This window comes from Vanessa atalanta, chromosome 17, assembly GCF_905147765.1.
Source record: "Vanessa atalanta chromosome 17, ilVanAtal1.2, whole genome shotgun sequence".
Lineage (NCBI taxonomy): Eukaryota > Metazoa > Arthropoda > Insecta > Lepidoptera > Nymphalidae > Vanessa > Vanessa atalanta.
In genome coordinates, this window is record NC_061887.1 from 3,699,090 (window position 1) to 3,720,914 (window position 21,825).

The 21,825-nt window shown below is 28.9% G+C and overlaps 2 protein-coding genes and 2 long non-coding RNA genes across 6 annotated transcripts; 3 read left to right on the plus strand and 1 right to left on the minus strand.

The window, feature by feature from the left end:
* Positions 1–629: 629 nt before the first annotated feature.
* Positions 630–8,704, plus strand: LOC125070221. 3 transcript variants are annotated; one of them, XM_047679985.1, is made up of 14 exons: positions 630–734; positions 3,097–3,139; positions 3,566–3,595; positions 3,676–3,705; positions 3,797–3,826; positions 4,054–4,083; positions 5,386–5,415; positions 5,500–5,529; positions 5,875–5,907; positions 6,024–6,041; positions 6,328–6,363; positions 6,619–6,642; positions 7,722–7,784; positions 8,511–8,704. In XM_047679985.1, the coding sequence occupies exons 1-14, from the start codon at positions 720–722 to the stop codon at positions 8,540–8,542; spliced, it is 444 nt and encodes a 147-aa protein (XP_047535941.1). In that variant the 5' UTR covers positions 630–719; the 3' UTR covers positions 8,543–8,704. The 3 variants fall into 3 exon arrangements, with proteins under 3 accessions (XP_047535941.1, XP_047535942.1, XP_047535943.1); XM_047679986.1 differs by lacking the exon at positions 3,676–3,705 and having other exon boundaries at positions 631–734; XM_047679987.1 differs by lacking the exons at positions 4,054–4,083; positions 5,386–5,415 and having other exon boundaries at positions 633–734.
* On the plus strand, positions 4,543–5,082 carry LOC125070224. Its single transcript, XR_007119875.1, has 3 exons — positions 4,543–4,749; positions 4,831–4,860; positions 4,942–5,082. It is a non-coding gene; the product is annotated as an uncharacterized LOC125070224 (long non-coding RNA).
* Positions 8,705–15,611: 6,907 nt separating the features above from the next.
* LOC125070223 lies at positions 15,612–17,283 on the plus strand. The gene is made up of 2 exons (XR_007119874.1): positions 15,612–15,738; positions 16,723–17,283. It is a non-coding gene; the product is annotated as an uncharacterized LOC125070223 (long non-coding RNA).
* A 1,996-nt stretch (positions 17,284–19,279) lies between these two features.
* Positions 19,280–21,779, minus strand: LOC125070222 (holotricin-3-like). Its single transcript, XM_047679988.1, has 6 exons — positions 21,716–21,779; positions 21,396–21,435; positions 20,850–20,936; positions 20,154–20,219; positions 19,778–19,843; positions 19,280–19,372 (listed from the first exon to the last, which is right to left on the minus strand). The coding sequence occupies exons 1-6, from the start codon at positions 21,725–21,727 to the stop codon at positions 19,317–19,319; spliced, it is 327 nt and encodes a 108-aa protein (XP_047535944.1). The 5' UTR covers positions 21,728–21,779; the 3' UTR covers positions 19,280–19,316.
* Between the last annotated feature and the right edge of the window lie 46 nt (positions 21,780–21,825).

Genomic DNA, 21,825 nt, shown 5'->3' on the forward strand with positions numbered 1-21,825 from the left:
CAAAAAAAATTGAAATAAAAGAAAACGACGTTGGTCAAAAGCAAGGCTTATAAATTGTATCTAAAATTCTAAATGTTGTGTCTGTTGTTGATTTTCAAATTATATTTTATATTAATAATTTATATTATAATATAATACGATTTCATTTTATATTCTTTAGTAATTTAAAATACGTAATCTGCATGAAAACAAATAACAATATAATTCTAAATTATAAAGGCTTCTTGTAACGTATTTAATGCAAGACTAATCAAATATTATTACAGAGATAGTGAAACTTTAAAATTACAATTAAGATATTGTCACGATGTAAATGAATGACTTTGTTTGCACACATTTTTATATTGACAATCTAGGTACCTATTTAAATTTATATGTTTATAACATAATTCGACATAAAGAAAAGAAATAATTTATTTTATATTAAATTAGTTCAATAAAAACAACGTCCAATAAATATATTTTAAGCACTGACAGGGTCACGTTACAGTTTAATTATAAGTAAAGATTGACCAAACAACTTTAGTTTTACGAATTCGTAGAGGAAAAATCTGTATTTGTCTGCCAATACGTTGTAGGTAATTGCCGGCCAAATATTGACTCAGGGCGCAGGTTATCTCCTGCTTTATAAGCCAGCCGCCAAAAAATATCAATGTTATTTCACGTCCACTTCTTGACGTAATTCGTTGTTCTTGTTTGTGATTCCTAAAAACATAAAGATGAAATCCGTTATGGTACGTATTATAATTCAATTTTGTATTAAATTTTTTTACATATGAAACAAAAACGGTAAAATACTTTAATAACTATATGATTTTATGTAATTAATAAAAAACATTTTTTTTAATAAATTATTTATTTGTAGCTTCGTATAACTTAGTTTTATTTGTTTCTTATTTATTTTTTTATATTTATGATATTTTTTTATAAATTAAAATTTTTCAAACAACGCTTTACAAATGACACTCAAATTCATAATTTGTATGTAATTAATAACAAATTTAGACCTGTTTCTAACTAAACAATATAAAGAGTAACACAAAGGTTGAAATTTAAATACTGGTTATTATAATAAGGTAAGATATTCATTAATATTTTCATTATTTTCTAATGACATTAATAGTCTTCTAAATACAAATAACTCTAGAATTATAATACAAACTCAAGAATTAACAAAATATAAAATATCAGAAGATTTACTGTCTTTCTATGAATCGTCTAATCAAATGAACTTATTGCAATGATATTTTAAATATATGTAGAGACATATGAGACCTAGGTAAATAGGCATAGGCATAGGCAAATAAATTTCCGTCTTACGGGAAAAGACAGGCGGTCGGAGAAGCGACGAACAACTGACATATTTATACATTTTATACTCTATTTTTTATTTGATAATTAATACGTCTTTCATGAACAAATAGTGTTTAGAAGTAATTTTTATTACATTATATTTAATAATATGTTTGACCTATAAGTTAACATTATATAAATATATATATTTTTTTTATTTTTATTATATTATTATGCTAACAGATTTAAAGAGTGAGAGATAAAAAGGAAGTAAAATAATTGTTGGATGTAAATTTTTTTTTTAACTAATTTTGTTTATTTTCCTCTTTTCCATATGAGATTTAAGCCGATGTATATAAAATGTACAGAATCCTTAATACTATTTTAAGATCATTATAAAAAATTTACAGATAAAATAGAATTCTCACCTATTGTAGGTACATGCTTAATATTAATTACATCAGTGTACAGATGCTTCAAGCGGAAACGTTTTTGACAAGGTTGGGAGTTATAATCTTGAATTCTTTCTAACAAAAGACTTCAATATTTATTCTTATTGCACTGACCATTGTAATGCTTAAATTACAAATTATTTTAGAAAAGATGACACACAACAGGATATAATAGATTTTGAATGACGTAACACTAATCACTGATCATGAAAAAAAAAAACACATTATTTCTGCACACCAAATGCAGCACATTTTAAAACAAGTTAATAAATTAAGCAACAATGATATAGAATATTTTTAGACACTGATTTTATTTATTTATTTAATTAGAAAATATTTAAATATCATACAATATAATAAATTAAGCTACAATGAAATAGAATCTTTTTAGATATTGATTTTGTTTATTTATTTAATTAAAAAATATTTAAATATATAAAGGACCCTCACCTACAAGTGCAATTTTATAATATAATTCAACGCAAACTAATTCCACCTTTTTATTAAGTACCTACATCAGCATATATTTATATATTTTAACTAATAGACCTTGTATATTTTTAATGGGTGCAAAATGAATTCAGTAGCAAATATATAATAATAACATATAATATATATTGAAAACAATTATTAGAAGGACAATAATAATGCGTCACGTCAATGATATCTTAATTCTTGCATGGCCGAATTTTACACGTGGCCCAACTAGGGCCGTTAATTATTTCTAGACTTAACGAGAAATACTTGGACTAATTTTTATCACATAATTACAATACATAGCTTAGATCCTGATACGATAAAATATGATTCATACAGCGTAGCATAATAATATAATTTGTTAATCATAATATTAAATATATAACTAGTTTCAGAATTTGAAAATAATAAATCAATTTAAGCACTTAATGTTATCTATTCTTATAATAAATATATTATATTTGAAAGTAGCACTTCGTTTATTTTTGCTAAATATATAAATGTTTATGAATTAATGTGTGCTATTGTATGTAACAATGAATAATGATATACTTATATAAAGATCAATATATAATGGTAATATACTTTGTTATAAATAAATCATAAAATTATTTATTATTATTCACTAAAGATTCATAAAAAAAATGGTTTCCGAATGTTTATATCCACAATTCAGTATAATTAAACACAAAATCATAATCAATAATGTTTATAAAGATAACGCCCAGAATTCGGACGAAACTAACAATACAATCTTATCAACGTGAAACCCGATAAAAACTTTGTTGGCACAGAAATATATTCAGTAACAAATCATACCGGATATACGGTAAGTAACATTTTCGTGAAAATGAAACAATATCTCGTGTTCCAGATTGTTCTTCTCGCATTTGTGGCCATGGCTGCAGCACAGGGTGGTATGTATTAAATTTATAATTATTGAGGGTGTCGTCTATGTGGGCAAAGGGCATTGACATCATCCAATCTTATACATTCATCTTTTTATTATGATTTTTGAGAAATCATCAATGAAAAATACATATTTTACAACAAATGATAACATGTCGCATTATGTATGGCAAAATGCTTTGGGTTTTCCATATTTGTGAGTCTGTGACGTGCCATATTATTTACACATAAGCTTGAATGAAAAAAAGATGTATAAAATAATTATACATTATGAAAAAAGTAAAAATACAGTACCTACATTATGTTCAAATAATCCAGATGACGTTTAATTTAAATAAATTCTACTCCAATACAAAGTTTATTTAATTCGAAAATTCGTATGATCTTATTTCAATTAGAGTGTTATAAATTAAATGGGTTACATTTTTTTTCAGTGCATATTGTCGACAACAATCCTTCCCATGGTATGCTTAGAAATAATATTTTGTAACACAATAAAATAAAGACTAATTTAATTTAAATATTCAATTAATTTTAATTTCAGTACATGTAGTTGACAACAATCCAAGTCATGGTATGTTAAAATTATAAAACCCTTATATAAGTACTAATTAAATCTATAATAAAAATATTATATCAATTAAATCGGTCTATATCAATTTCAGTTCACGTTGTTGACAACAATCCAAGTCACGGTACGTTTTGATTACTATCTGAAACTATTATATAAATAAAAAATACATACATATTTAGCAATTTTAATCACCGTACGCTTATTAAAAATAAAACTGAAATTAAAAAACAATTGATAATGAAGTTAAAGCGAATGCGTTTATTAAAATTTAATTGTTTGAAATCAATAAATTTACTTGTAAAATGTACCTATATATTTGATGTGTAAATGGATAAATTTTACTTTCAGTTCAAGTAGTCGACCACAATCCGAGTCACGGTACGCGTATAGTTCATTTTAATGAAATGATTCAATTTAACGTTTAAAAATATTGATTTAATGGGTAAATTTTAATTTCAGTTCAAGTAGTCGACCACAATCCGAGTCACGGTACGCGTTTAGTTCATTTTAATGAAATGATTCAATTTAACGCTTAAAAATATTTATTTAATGGGTAATCTTTAATTTCAGTTCAAGTAGTCGACCACAATCCGAGTCACGGTACGCGTATAGTTCATTTTAATGAAATGATTCAATTTAACGTTTAAAAATATTGATTTAATGGGTAAATTTTAATTTCAGTTCAAGTAGTCGACCACAATCCGAGTCACGGTACGCGTATAGTTCATTTTAATGAAATGATTTAATTTAACGTTTCAAAATATTGATTTAATGGGTAAATTTTAATTTCAGTTCAAGTAGTCGACCACAATCCGAGTCACGGTACGCGTTTAGTTCATTTTAATGAAATGATTCAATTTAACGCTTAAAAATATTTATTTAATGGGTAAACTTTAATTTCAGTTCAAGTAGTCGACCACAATCCGAGTCACGGTACGCGTATAGTTCATTTTAATGAAATGATTCAATTTAACGTTTAAAAATATTGATTTAATGGGTAAATTTTAATTTCAGTTCAAGTAGTCGACCACAATCCGAGTCACGGTACGCGTATAGTTCATTTTAATGAAATGATTTAATTTAACGTTTCAAAATATTGATTTAATGGGTAAATTTTAATTTCAGTTCAAGTAGTCGACCACAATCCGAGTCACGGTACGCGTTTAGTTCATTTTAATGAAATGATTCAATTTAACGCTTAAAAATATTTATTTAATGGGTAAACTTTAATTTCAGTTCAAGTAGTCGACCACAATCCGAGTCACGGTACGCGTATAGTTCATTTTAATGAAATGATTCAATTTAACGTTTAAAAATATTGATTTAATGGGTAAATTTTAATTTCAGTTCAAGTAGTCGACCACAATCCGAGTCACGGTACGCGTATAGTTCATTTTAATGAAATGATTGAATTTAACGTTTAAAAATATTGATTTAATGGGTAAATTTTAATTTCAGTTCAAGTAGTCGACCACAATCCGAGTCACGGTACGCGTATAGTTCATTTTAATGAAATGATTCAATTTAACGTTTAAAAATATTGATTTAATGGGTAAACTTTAATTTCAGTTCAAGTAGTCGACCACAATCCGAGTCACGGTACGCGTATAGTTCATTTTAATGAAATGATTCAATTTAACGCTTAAAAATGCTTATTTAATGGGTACATTTTAATTTCAGTTCAAGTAGTCGATCACAATCCGAGTCACGGTATGCTATACTCGTAATTAATAAATTTATAAGATATATATTAACTTTTGAGTTTAAATTAAATGAATTAAATTCGAATTTCAGTACACGTAGTCGACCACAACCCGAGCCACGGTATGATCGAATAATATAATTGCAAGGTTTTTAAAAAATAACAATATCTGTTTTCTTAAATAATATAAAAAAGATAACATACTTTAACATACGTAAACTCTGTACTCGATCTTGTCTTCCTATTTGTTTGTTTTTTTTTTATTGTTCAGATGCATGTACGGTATGGGTCTGTATGGTGTGGTACAATTCTATTGTGTTATGTTATGTATATATCATAATTTTTGAATTTTAAAAAATATAACCTTCAACTAATGTTAATATTGAACTTATTTTTCTATTTCTTTTCTTACTTATAAATTGTTAATAATGCTTTGCTTATACTATTGACATTTAAAATGTTTACAGTTCAAGTTGTGGAAGAAGCCGACAATCACAATAGTAAGTTCACTTGTACTTTAAAATGTGTGTGTGCTATTCAATTCTGAAACAATTTTCGTTTTTTACATTCGACGTTTTTTTTCCTGTACTAATATGTTTTAAATTTCCTTTTACAGGTTTCAACAAGCCTGTATGTAAGTATATTTTTTATAAAAAATACTCCGAATAAAAACTTTTTCAAGAGAAACAATCCTCCTTGCCTATTGAACGATATTTTGAGGAAATTATTTTTATTAAGCACCATATTGTCTTAATCATGTTAATAAAAGGAGTAATTGTCTATGGGGTCATCTTAATTTATAATTTTTTTGTACACTAGAAAGCTATGTATTAGTACTTTCTATACCGGATGCCTGCGGAGTGTTATGAGATATACTAGACTTAGTGATACTCAGTAATATATTAATGTTTTTGTTTCAGTCGCTCCCGACTCCGGCTTCTACGTACCCCACAACCGTGAGAATATATTTTATTACAATATTTTTTCTTAATACTATTAGAACGTTACATTTTTATTAATTCTTTGCTATGTTACTATAGATATATATAAAAGAGTCATCAATATTGTAGTATCATTAATATGATCATATGTACATATATTTTAGTCGATTAATATATTTAATTATCCTATCTGTATTTAAAGTATATTTTAATAAGTATCTTTAACTAGTCTATGTGAGTCAAAATACTAAAATATCTTTTGGTTTTCAGCAAACAATGGCTACGAGCAAATAAGTAAGTATAAAATAATTAAATCCCACTATAGATAACATTTTAAAGATAAAACGTTGTGAAATTCATTGCTACGACAAAAAATATATAGCCTTTTCCGATCGAAGAAGGATTAAAGATAAACAAAGCTTAGATTTATATATTTCATACGATTTCCTATTAGCTTTTCTAATATCTTTTAATGAATATATCTTTGTTTATAATACAACACTCATCTACTTAACAACTTATGTCCAATATGATTTTACTTCCAAAGTTCGATAACGGCTTTGTCGATGTTCAAAAATCCATTTTTGTGCAAAACTATAATGAATATCATAGATTGTTGAAGGCGAACCAATGTTATCGCGTCAATTCTGAGTCATATATTGTTTATTTGGCTTTTATCCTCTTATGGTTGGAATAGACTATACATGTTTAATGTACCGAAAACTATGTGGATTTTAACATAATTATATTCGTTATAGGTACTACCTTAGCGAATCAAAATACGAAAAAAATTGATTTTCGATCAGACAACAAACTATAAAAACAGTATTTGTAATGCAACTCTATTCTAAATGTAATCGAAGGTAATGTTTTGACCATTCCGTGATGTTTAATGACTAAATAATAGAATTACAATTGCGTACATTAAAATAACACATCGCAATACGACTGAATAATCATGTACATGGTCATTGATACTCTATTTATCATTGTCGCAATAGAGAACAAATAAATTAAGTATACCTAATGTATTCCTTTCATATGTATTATAAAAAACATATTTATACCAATTTCATATGTATGATTATGGAAAGGTTGGCTTACTTGACATATTTGTATTTGTAAATCAGCGGTACATTATTTAGGTATATTCGTTTTAAAAAACAGATACAATATCCAAAATCTTGAATAAACTGGTGAGGCGATGTGTGATTAGTAAAATGCGAATACGTATATACATTGCGCCATAACAGCAAAAATACTTTTTTTATAAATTACCTAACACTCACAACTCAACAGTTTAAATGTAAAATCTTCTAACACATTTTTTGTTATACAAATATTTATTTTGTTTGATTTTATTTTTTCAACAGGTGCTGAGCCTGCCTTCGTTGACCAAGGAACTTTCCAGAACAGACCTTACCCATACTTCAAGCGTGAGTACCTATACATAATCTTATACGTAGACAAATATAAGTTAAATATATATATCTATATATAATAATATCTTTTTATTTAGGGGCTTTTAAATAGTTTAATTATAATATATATATATTTTATGTCTTAAGTACAAATTATACCTGCCAATTACTTTTTATCTAATTACGTCTATGAATAAGAGGACAGGTGATAGGTTTAAAACCTTTTAAAGTTAGCCACTAGACAAACGAAACAATTAACGATTTGTCTTAGATTTTCGCGATTATTACACATTGAAATAAAACTAGTTTTTTAACGGATTTAATCGCGTATATTAATTATTTTATTTTAACATAATGTTCGTGGTCACGGGCAAACACTGCAAAGTGCTCGAAACGTCGGGATGTTAAAATAAAATAATTAATATACGCGATTAAATCCGTTAAAAAACTAGTTTTATTTCAATTAACGATTTATATAACAATAGTTGCCGTTCGCGGCTCGTTTAAGGTCCTCGACTATTCGGCATAAAAAGTATGTCCTTTATTGGATACCAAGCTTGCTTTATTTCATCATTCATTCAGTGTTTTGGCTGTAAAATGATTCTTAAAATAACGATATACGGTTAAACTCTTTTGAAATCAACTTCGAATGAAAACAAAAGACAACGGTTGAACTCTTTCTTCGAATATAAACAAAAGACATTACGTTTAAAAATAATATAAATATTATTTGCGTTTCAGATTCCGACCCAGCTCTCCGCGGGGGAAAGTAAACGACGAAACGTATACATGAACCGATTCCAATATGTCTATATGTATTTTTATATGATTAAATAAATATAGGATTTGTTAAAAACCTATTAAGTACAACACTTTTTTTTTCACTAGTATTTGATCATATTAATTGTTCTAATAAAATATAAGTAAATAACAGTTATACATTTTTATTTACCCTTGTTTCTGTTCACAGATTAAAGCTAAAATTTAAATTGACTTTATTCCAGTAGATTTTTATTATAATCTAATTAGTACTATAATTAAAGTATTATTTGCTTTCTGAGTCCCACACATTATCGAAAATTAAATTAGGTGTAAATGCATTTTGATTTTATGTAGTTAATAGTAGACGAATACAATAAGGAAATAACAATATACAATTTGATATTCGTCAATATATAAGTATTACTTGATAAAAAATTATCCACATATTAAATAACAATGAATAAACAAAGAACGTGTAAAATAGCATCGATAGTAGCATAATTATCAGCGTAAAAATATGTCCCCGTTCCATTGTAATTCTAAATTCCTGGACGCAAATATACAAGATAGTGGTGAATGAAAATTCGATCAATTTTTAATTTTTTATATGTTGTTCTCCAGTCTATAGAAGCAGTTTTATTATCTTGTATCGAATCAGGTAGGATTTCACAACTGGATTTTTTAATTAAAACTCATTTTGGTATTCAGTCACTCGATTGGATTCTACACTAGAGAGTTTAAGTAAGACGAACTAATTTTCAGCGAGAACTGTCTTTTGTTTGACATTGATGCTTAATTTGTGTTTATAATTAAATTAATCACGTGTTTGATAGATAAAGGAAACATAATTATGGTGAATGAAATACCGCATCATGCGTGAACGTGTATGTCTACCAACTAAACGAACCGAAACTCATTAAAGGAACAAGCTTAAAACCTTCTCCTTGGGAAGGCACATCCGTGAGACATTAACAGGCTCTCAATGAATCCATCTATTTAACAAAATGAGTCATCATATACTACCACATAATACTACATAATTATGAATTGTTAAAATGAAATATTATTATTATACATACAAAGTCGAACCTGTCTAAATAGATATGCGCAAACAAGAAACGACTATAAATTGTCTCGCTGATTAAACTTATAGGATAATCGCAAAACACAGACACTCGAAAAACAAAAATGGTCGCAGCAATTATTTATACGGTGAGTTTTTTTTTTAATTTTATATTATATTATTTATGAAGAGTCATTACTTACTGTCATTTCTTAGAAGTAAAGACAGAGCTACTTGGTGGCCGGGCTTTGTTCAAGCCCGTCTCTCAGATACTCCACGTATTCATCATATATTTTACCGCCAAACAGCAACCGGAACACAACAATATCGATTGTATTGTTGTGTTCCAGTTTGAAGGGTGAGTGAGCCAGTGTAACCACATCCACAAGGAACATAACATCTTAGTTCCCAAGGTTGATGGCGCATTGGCGATGAAAGGAATGGTTTATTAATTTCTAGCGCCATTGTCTACGGGCGGTGGTGACCACTACCTATGGTGGGGTATACCTAGGGGTGGCCTATTTCCCCGTCCGCCAACCTATATCATAAAAGAAAAGATTTACTAATCCGAATAAATACTGAACTCTCATTGGTCGCATGTTATGTCATCAGCTGCCATCGACCAATTGCAAATTACAGTTTAAATATGTTGATCTGATTTCGATCAGCGTTTATGAAATCAGAGTTTAGCAAGTTAAAGTTTACCCGCCTTGATGTACAAACAATCACGATACGAAAGTTTTGCATCTCTTAAATAGTTTTTTACATGAATCCAAAAATATAAACAAACAAACAGCACCAAAGACCTTATAATATGAATATTTTTAATTTACATTTATGAGAGGTGGTAGGGCTTTGTACAAGTTCTTCTGGGTAGGTACCAACCTACCACTAAGTAAAATGAGTAAGATGTCTCATACACATTCCTACATTAGTTGGTACCAAAGAAAACTGTTCAAGTTATTATATATCATAAGAGAGCAAAACATGAAGAACTCTAGATGTATTATTAAACACTATAAATGAAATACCTACCTAACATCTAATAAATGAAATAATGAATTTTATTTTTCAAATAATATTTTTCTTTTGTAGATGGCGTATATCCTGTTTATGATGGCGATGTCAGCTCCGTATAGAATTGCGCCCGCACTAAGTGATTAAGAGGAAACGACTTAATGATGAACTTATTATAATTGTAATGTAATTTTCCGATAACAATCGCCATTATTCTCTGTTAATGACAAATAAAAAAGTTTTCAATCCTTTTTAATTGTTATTTCATATATTAACATAAATAGTTAAATATTATAAAAATATAATACACTTTATTAGGAATTGTATATATATTACAGAATAATTTAAAATTTTACATTAATTTGTGTTAAACCTCATTTGTGGTTCGACTTTCGTGGGCTAGACTGCTTACAGAGCCCACTCTCGAAGAGGCTATTTAGAACTGTCTATGCGAAAAACAGTCTTCTCTTATATCTACTCCGGCCATTTTAGAAATTTGACCTTGTGCTTTATTAATGATCATGGTGAAGCATACGTTAAGCGCGAACTTAAATTAACTCTTGAAATTAAAGGGTTATTCTGATGGTATCAAAGATATTCGTGGAATACACACTTATTTCTCTTTTAGTACATCCACTGATAACTGTAACCTATGGCATTACGATAGAGAACCCTTACTATTAGTGTGGTGCCGTTGCATAATTTTGGAGGCCTTAAATTCCTTAGTAACATTATTGGCGCGGAAATCTCATTTATAATATGATATCTACAAAGATAAAATATTATAAAAACTATACGTAAATTTATTTAAATGTTAAGTGGATACGTTGAAGTATATTTCTAAGATACATTAATTTACCATAATTTTTTATAATATTAATTGTACTTAATCCGCCTTTATTACAATTAATTGTTTTAATAAAATATAAGTAAATAACATTTATACATTTTTATTTACCCTTGTTTCTGCTCACAAATTGAAGCTAAAATTTAAATTGACTTTATTCCGGTAGATTTTTATTATAATCTCATTTTTTTTTTTTGGTTTCAACTATTTATTATAAGAATTGATAACATTAAGTGCTTAAATATATATACAAAAAATATGAATTAAAAATAGTTACTGTATAAATCTTGACCGCGTGGAATGGTGGCAAAAATGCTAGCAGCATTTCCCCGTTGAATCGCAATTACGATCCTCTGGGCTTAAAACGAACCAGCCCTCCTGTCACCAGTGGAGGCAATAAGGCGAGGTGTTATACTTTTGATGAAGCTTTTTGCACCATTACTCCAAGGACCAAGTGTTTCGACAGCAAATGGGACAAAAAAGTAATTTGACATAGGTCACGAATATTTAGATCTTTTTTTTGCTTCAGCTTTTTCCGCAGCGGCACCGGCTCTCATTGTTTCTCGGATATGAGACGGGGCCAACGTGTCAATGCATGTAGCGTCCCACACCAGGGCCCGTCCTCGTTCCCAGGGAACCAGTGTCAATCCACCAGGTCTCTTACCATCATCACGACTAATTCCACGAGGCTCTGTAAGAGCAGGAACGTCGATGGTGGCAAGAGCCCTTTTTATTGTATCATTAAGAGAAACGTGGCGGAAAAGCCTGCCTGAACTCCTTGGGCAAGAGAGACCATGTAAACCGAAAGAGTCCACCTCATTCCCTCACGGGCACCTGTGCTCAGAGCACAGTGGTGTTCCCAGTCGGAGACCAATTGATATGCGGAAACATTCATTATCTAAAAGTGTCCAAAGATTTTTACAGGCTAATGAATTCCCTATAAGATAAAAAAAAAATTATAACATAAAAAAAAAAATCAACCACTGACTTGACTCTTTAGTTCATAACGCTAGAAACCTGGCACGATTTTGGGCACTTGTTAAATTTTGTGTCAAACTGTGTAGTGTTACGTGGACCAATGGCGAATCCCAAAGTTTTTGTTTTGTAACTTCCTTAGGGATATCATCTTTAGGGCACTTTACCATCCAGGTCTCTATCGCCTCAGTAACATTTGTGATTTTGTCTGATTTTGATTTTAAATTCTGAACAAAGGCCTGAAATGCTATGTACAAAAGAGAGAAAGGCCGGAAGAGCAACACTTGAAATGTTCCTCACGCCGATGCCACCAAATGGAATGGGAAGTGTAGCTTAAGTCCAAGAATACTCATCAAGAGATCTAATTAGTACTATAATTAAAGTATTGTTTGTTTTCTGAGCCCCACACATTATCGAAAATTAAATTAATTGTAAATGCATTTTGATTTTATATAATGGTAGACGAGTACAAAAAGGAAATAATAATATACAATTTTATATTTGTCAATATATAAGTATTACTGTATATTACTTGATAAAAAAAAGTATCCGTTTGTATTCTGACATATTAAATAACAATGAATAAACAAAGAACGTGTAAAATAGCATCGATAGTAGCATAATTATCAGCGTAAAAATATGTCCCCGTTCCATTGTAATTCTAAATTCCTGGACGCAAATATACAAGATAGTGGTGAATGAAAATTCGATCAATTTTTAATTTTTTATATGTTGTTCTCCAGTCTATAGAAGCAGTTTTATTATCTTGTATCGAATCAGGTAGGATTTCACAACTGGATTTTTTAATTAAAACTCACTTTGGTTTTCAGTCACTCGATTGGATTCTACACTGGGGAGTTTAAGTAAGACGAACTAATTTTCAGCGAGAACTGTATTTTTGTTTGACATTGATGCTTAATTTGTGTTTATAATTAAATTAATCACGTGTTTGATAGATAAAGGAAACATAATTATGGTAAATGAAATACCGCATCATGCGTGAACGTGTATGTCTACCAACTAAACGAACCGAAACTCATTAAAGGAATAAGCTTAAAACCTTCTCCTTGGGCAGGCACATCCGTGAGACATTAACAGGCTCTCAATGAATCCATCTATTTAACAAAATGAGTCATCATATACTACCACATAATACTACATAATTATGAATTGTTAAAATGAAATATTATTATTATACATACAAAGTCGAACCTGTCTAAATAGATATGCGCAAACAAGAAACGACTATAAATTGTCTCGCTGATTAAACTTATAGGATAATCGCAAAACACAGACACTCGAAAAACAAAAATGGTCGCAGCAATTATTTATACGGTGAGTTTTTTTTTTTAATTTTATATTATATTATTTATGAAGAGTCATTACTTACTGTCATTTCTTATCTTGGTGGTGGGGCTTTGTGCAAGCCCGTGTCTCAGATCTCAGACTCAAAAATCAGACTCTACGTATTCATCATATATTTTACCGCCAAACAGCAACCGCAACACAACAATACTGAGTGTATTGTTGTGCTCCGGTTTGAAGGGTGAGTGAGCCCGTGTAACCACATCCACAAGAAACATAACATCTTAGTTCCCAAGATTGATGGCGTATTGGCGATGAAAGGAATGGTTTATTAATTTCTAGCGCCATTGTCTACGGGCGGTGGTGACACTTACCTATAGTGTGGTATATTTAGGGGTGGCCTATTTCTCCGTCCGCCAACCTATATCATAAACGAAAAAATTTTCTAATCCGAATAAATACTGAACTCTCATTGGTCGCATGTTATGTCATCAGCTGCCATCGACCAATTACAGTTTAAATATGTTAATCTGATTTCGATCAGCGTTTCTGAAATCAGAATTTAGTAAGTTAAGTAAAAGCCTTGATGTACAAACAATCCAAAAATATAAACTAACAAACAGCACCAATAACTTTATAATATGAATATGTTTTAATTTACATTTATTAGAGGTGGTAGGACTTTGTACAAGTTCTTCTGGGTAGGTACCAACCTACCACCAAGTAAAATGAGCAAGATGTCTCATATACACTCTTACATTAGTTGGCACCAACGAAAACTTCAAGTTATTCTATAATAAGAGAGCAAAATATAAAAAAATGATTATTTTTCAAATATTTTTTTTCTTTTGTAGATGGCGTATATCCTGTTTATGATGGCGATGTCAGCTCCGTATAGAATTGCACCCGCACTAAGTGATTAAGAGGAAACATCTTAATGATGAACTTATTATAATTGTCATGTCATTTTCCGATAACAATCGCCATTATTCTCTGTTAATGACAAATAAAAAAGTTTTCAATCCTTTTTAATTGTTATTTCATATATTAACATAAATCGTTAAATATTATAAAAATATAATATATTATATCGTCTAGAGCCAAAGTGGCCCAGAACACTTGAGTCTGAACCAGAATATGGTTTCAAACTCGGCAAGTTCTACTAAGTTATCATATGCTTAATTTATGTTTATTATTCATCTCTCAGCAATGAAGGAATACCTTGTGCTGGATAAACATCTATCACATGAGGAGCCAACAATCCATAAATAAACCATAACTCCTCAAATGTAGAGGAGGTCTTAGCCCTGCAGTGAGATATTTACGGGCACTTAATTTACTTTCTTGTACTTTTATTTCATCTGTCACTTTGTTCCATCGGTCGAAAGATTCTTTAAAGAATCTGTAAATCGTCAAATCCGTAGATAACGCTTGTAGTATATTTCAGTACTTTGTATTTGACAAATCGTGCATATATATGTCAAAGTTATCTATAGTGTAAAAAAATATTAAAAATTATAAAAAAATACTCATATAATGTAGTGGATACGGTCCTTAAGCAATAGACGTTAGCCATATTGTACTTAATACGAAAAACAAATCAATATTTTTTTAAATATATATATACATATAAGAATATAAATTCCTCTGGTTCTATTAATTATAAGACACTAAACTAATAGATAATTGTAATACGATATCTATAAAGATAAAATATTATAAAATCTATACGTAAATTTATTTAAATATTAAGTAGATACGTTGAAGTATATTTCTAAGATAATTTACCATAAACTCTTATAATAATAATTGTACTTAATCCGCCTTTATTACAAATAATTGGCTTATTGTTCCTTTTTTTCTTGATATTGAAAAAAAAGTGTGACAAAAGAATGGGTTGAGGAAAGTCACTATAAAAGTTGGCGATCTCTGGAATACACACTCACACATCTCTGGTCACACCAGGTACGAAGGAGACGAACAAAATGCGTCGTTTATCGGTAAGCTTGAATATTTAAACTAATTACTTCTGTTTGTTAACTAAATTGTAAACTAATCTTTATGGTTTTATCTAGAGATAATATATCGAGGTATATTTCAATTAAATTATAAAAAATCTAACTTAACCAAAGTACTATAAACTATCGAAATTGAATCGAAATTAAGTTGACAAAGTTTAATCACGGTTCTCAACGGTCTTTCAACAGTGTACTATCTCGCGAGATATATTATTATGACATTATAATCATAAATGCATTTATTATTATATAACTGAATTATTCATGTTTATTATTTCAAAACTACTCTAGATTTTAATTAAACTGAAAATTAAATTTTTACATCTTCACAAAATATGATAGAAAACTTAAATATTTTAACCTAAAAGGAAAACAAACTTTAAGAAGCCATCATATTAGTAAGCTGATTAATATAATTCTTGTTGTATATTAATTGTTTTTTTATTGGGCAATAATATAAACAAAAACATCACTTATGGTAGAACATGGACGGTAATTAGCGAATTATTAATTTATTAATAATTATTTTATGCCCTTAAAAGCGCGATGAGAAGATCTGCCCGTATTAAACTTAAAATAATAATCACTTAAATTTAACTGACCATTTGTATCGTCTGTTTTTAATTTTATTAATAATCTTAAACCTAATAAAATAAAAATTATAAGATTTTAGTTCATGTGTATGTACGAGGGCAAGCCAATTTTCTAGTCGTAGTAGAAGTCTTGTTTTAATTTCTTCAAAATAAAATATTGTGTTTAGAATGAAATGACTCAACATGTTCAGTACAACGTACGTGTAATTACGTTAGTGTATGTGTAATTGTGGCATTGAATTGATATGTCTTTATTATTATTAGCATATCATAAAACGGATGATAATAACAAAAATTACAAAGTAAATAATTAAATTTATTAATTAACACCGAGAACGTATGAAAAATTATATAAAAAGTATATTTTTTACAGATATTTTTATGTGTCCTCGTGCTGAGTACGGCAGTCCTTTGCGAAGACTCCCACGACAACGCAAAGGGCTCAACGGAACATCCTAAATCATTAGGCTCCGTCACGAATTCCACCAAAATGCCAGAAGTACCCAAAGCACCCGACGGCAAAACTTTAACCAACTTAAATGGAAATAATTAGCATTTATCATAGAACCTACTTTACGTATTTCAAAAAAAAAAAAAAAGTAAAGTAAGATCGTATTTTAGTATTCACTGAGTAAATACTTTAAAATTAAAATAGAAAGTTTTCAGATTGTGATGTAATTATAAGCTTAGTAATATTTTAATACTTGGGACATTCGTCGAAGGCTTTCTGTATTATGTTATACGTGACAATCTGTAGAACTTAAAATCCTAAAAGAAATATTTAAAGAATTGAATACGTGAATAGGCACTATGATTAACCGAAAAATAATGACGCAAGGCTTGGATTACGTGACCATTTGATTGTTTGTAGGTACCTCTAACTCCTATATATTATCTTATTATATATGAAGTATATTAAAATCAGTTGCATCTGTTTAATGTATTTTATTTATGTTCAAGATACATTATATTTTAAAGTATTTTAAAATAATGCATCTTCGAAACATATCCGGCTACTGCTCATAGTTTAAAAAAAAGGCTTTAAAAGTCAAAGAAGTAATGTCTGTAAATGTCAAACTGCTGGGCTAAGGCCTCCTCTTCTTTATTTTGAGGAGAGCTTAGTTTACCGCACTGTTCGATTGCCAGTAAGTAGATTTTCAGTAAGAAGATTTTCATCCGCCACGTGCAAGTTTCTTCACCATGTTTTCCTTCATTAAGCACATTTAATTTAATTGTGCCCACTCGGGTGAAACTCAAATGATCGCTGGGACATCATAGTTTTATTTAGTAATAATTATACAGAATAATTTAACAAATGAACTTATTAATATTTATAGTAAATGAATTCGCCCCCCTCAAGAGTATAAAAATGAGGATGAAGGGTGTGCAAGTTTTTTTAAATTCCACGTAAGTGAAATACTCGGTTCAGTTGATATATCAATATTTTTTAAACTTACCAAATGAAATAAACAAAACATATTTCCCAAGAATTGAGTCATACAATCGTAATACGATTAACACAATTACAAGTATTACTTAAGTTTATTTTTAAAATGTACTTCATAATAAAGTTGTAATTGCAGTTCATCTTGTTATATTCGCATTAAAAAACAGTTCGTTTGAAGCACGGAGGTAATAATTAGACCGATTATACGTTAATTTATACGAAGAAACTGGCGAAACTTGTAAGAATCTTTTACACACGAACAATTGTGTAGTCAATTGTTTTTTTTAACTTAAATAATATTAGAAGAAGAATGAAATAACATATTTATTTAAAAATATGAAAATATATTTTTAAAATATAGATTATTACTGTTCAATCACGAAGGCGCGCCTCTTCCTGCTAAATTATCGGCTTGCATTGGTTGCATTGGTTAAGGCAAAATATTAAATATTTTTATATAAAATTTATAATCTGTGTTCTGCTGGCAGCATGCTTATGCAATATGTCTGAACAAATTCGTTTTCTTCTCACCGTTTTGAGAATTACAAAAATTTTATCCTTAACACTTCCTTATATTCAAATAATTATAATATTTACATCACTCTCCAATATAAGTTTACAAAGCACTTCAACTTTTCTGACAAGAGACGAGCCGAGGTTACCAGACAAGGTCTTACGTACTGTACTATAATTCAATAGTTCGAGTGTTTACACTGGGAAGCAAACATAGGTATAGATCTCAGACAAATGAATAAGATAGGCGTTAGACAGAGCGAGAAGAACAAACAAGTGAATGCAAATTATTCAAATTAAGCTGTTAGTGTGTGCCGGTTGTATATTTACGAGGTTGTCGATGTGTGCAGAATTTTTCGTATTATTGGTTGAATAAAACTCATAGAGATAGACAAAGCATATGTTTAATATTCTGGGATTTTAAAAATCTGCTAAAGAAATCTAGAGAGCAGAAATCGTTTCGCTCGACGCTTCTATAAAAAATTAACCCAAATTTCAAAAAGCTATTTAAGGCCTGGTAACTGGTGGTATGGATTTCACAGAGAAGAACTTAGCAGTTAGGTTTATTTTACATCCTAAGTAGGCTTGTCCTGCCAGTCTACGCGCTCGACTGTCTTATTCATTAGACCAAGTAAATTATACTTGACAATTTATGTTTCGACACGTTCGTGTCATTTTTCACATTATCATTTACACTCTTTGTATTGAATTAAAACCTGTATTCCGATACGTATATACACTCCAAAAATACACGCTCTGCTTTTGAATACCTATTAATAATAACTATTAATAACTATTAATAATAATACAAAGCGTTATTTTTTTGTTTGCTTAATTAATTTTCGTAATGCCAAAGACATGATACATACAGCCTCATATAATAAGATATTTTAATTAATAAATGATATGAACATAATGAAATTGGGAAACAATATATTTTTATCTATCGGCGTTAAATAAAATTACAAAATATGTCATATATTATTTATTAAATTTTAATATAATATTTAGTATCCGTGTTCCTGGTATCCGCCCCTGTGTCTTTGACCTCCTTGTCTGTAACCTAAAAAAATATGGTATTGTGTTAATAATATACATACTTTGAAATCCAGATAAGATATTTATAAATTACGTTATATACATATTCGTTATAATTTATATTGGGTAATGTATGAATTTCATAATTAATGATTCATTTGGTCTTTACACACATCATACACACACTCAAACAAACACTCACACCACTAGAATGTATTTCAAAATCGTATTTCTCTTATTTAACAACGATGTTTATATAATTTGACAGAAATTCATAAGTAAATTTTTTTTGAGTACATATGTATATAATTTTTAATTGACGGATGATTTACACATACAATGAATTTAATTTCTTCTGGTATTTATAATAGAGTAACAAACAGCAGACAGATTAAACCATAAAAATGTCAGATAATAAAAATATATATACCTCCTTGGTGTCCAAAACCTCCTTGACCCTGACCGTTACCGAATCCAGGGTCTGAATTGAAGCCACCTGTTACAAAAGTTTTAAAATTGATTTCGGTCATATACACTAATTTAATTCACAGGAAGAGTAAAGACAGATAAAAAACATTGGCAATCAATTGACGTGACGTAATAGGTCGTGTAATAATCTTAAGTAATCTATGGCTATTTATGAAAAAATGGCGGTTTAAATGACGGTGACGTAAATATTAAATTTAATCCTTCATCGACAGAAAAAATCTAAACCACTCAGGTTATAAGAACAAAATAATTTAATTTTTATATTTTTATTAAAAATCGGTTCGGTGGAAATGTTTTATTATTTTATAATATTTTACCTTGTGTAGGGAATCCGCCCTGTCCTTGACCATTGGAGAATCCGCTGTCATAGTGTAAACCATTTCCTGCAAAGGTAACATGGAAAAATGAAATCCTTAGTTTATTTTAGTTTTTTTTTTCTTTTTTACATTTTTTAATAATTAGTTTAGTTTAGCACCAGTATCAGAATTTACTTACATCAATGATTGACAATTTAAATTGATAAGATTTATCACAGTGTATAAAAATCAATTCAAGTAGGTACTTAAGATTTCGCAACGTCTACGTTTTTTAATACTTATTTTTTGCTGTTGAGTTACATATTGGTTTTGGTATTGTTACAACAGTTTTCATATTGAACATACGACGACTAGAATAATTTAGAAAATATAATCGATTCGCAGTTGAAAAGTGACAGCTTAGAGGTTCCGGATATCATGCGAGGAATGAGTGACTCTTTACCAAAAGACTGTGATTTATGAATGTAAGTTTAGAAGCCAGAGACCAGAAAGAAAATTATATGATATATGTGTTACTGAAATATAACTAAAGTATATGATGAAAGAGTAGAAATCAACACTAGTTATTGGGATATTGGCTATTATTATTCTTTCTACGTTTTTAAATTTAGAACGGTTTATTTTTTAAATATTGAATAACTGGAAACCTTTTGAAATTAAGATTATTACATATATAATTATTATTTTGTACTTTACCTTGAGTAGGGAATCCACCCTGACCTTGTCCGTTTCCGAAGCCGGGATCGTCAACGAAACCACCATGACCGTAGCCTTGTGGATAAGCTGAAGAAAATGTTATTTATAAAAAAGTACTCATTTTAATAGAAAATAAATTACGAATCTATACTATATTTGTTTTTTACCTTCTCAAAAATTTTACAAAAATTACAATTTACTTAACGAATTTAATAAATTCACAATTTAATATAATATTTTTTTTTTTAATAAAAAATAAACCACTGAAGAAACTTAAACAACATGGATATAAATCTATAACATGCAATAAATTAAATTATAAATGACTTTTTTATTAAAAAAAAAAAATTACTGAGATCATTGTTTTCGATTTATCTACACGGAAACAGTTACTGGATTTGTATGAAGCTTATGCTATATTAGCTTATATTCGCAGCCAACATATTTATTTTATCTATATTAAAAGATGTGAAAATATCAATATTTTTTTATTATTTATGACCACACAAAAACCTACTAATTAATTGTGACAATTGTGTAACTTACCATAGGCCGCCACAGCTAAGACCAAAAGCAGGCAAACAGTCTATATAAAAGAAAAAAAAAAAAACAATAATATTATTGTAGACAATCACAATATTTTATTGTTCCAAAGTTTTGTTTTATTAAAAAAAAATATTGAAATAACAACGAAAATTTATAAACACAAGATTATACATACTAATAGTTCCATTACTAAGTTATTAAAACAAATTTAAACTCAAATTATTAGTCTGCATTAAAGATTTAATAATCAAAAATCAAAATCCTAATCCAGTAATAAAATGTAAGGTAATATTTTTCAATCATACTAAGTTAAGACTCACTTTAAAAGCCATCGTAGCGATATGATTCTTTACACAAGTTCAATGAATATTTGACAAGAGTAAAGCGAAGCGTTCTTTTATATTGATTTTATTATCTGTTGAATTTGAGC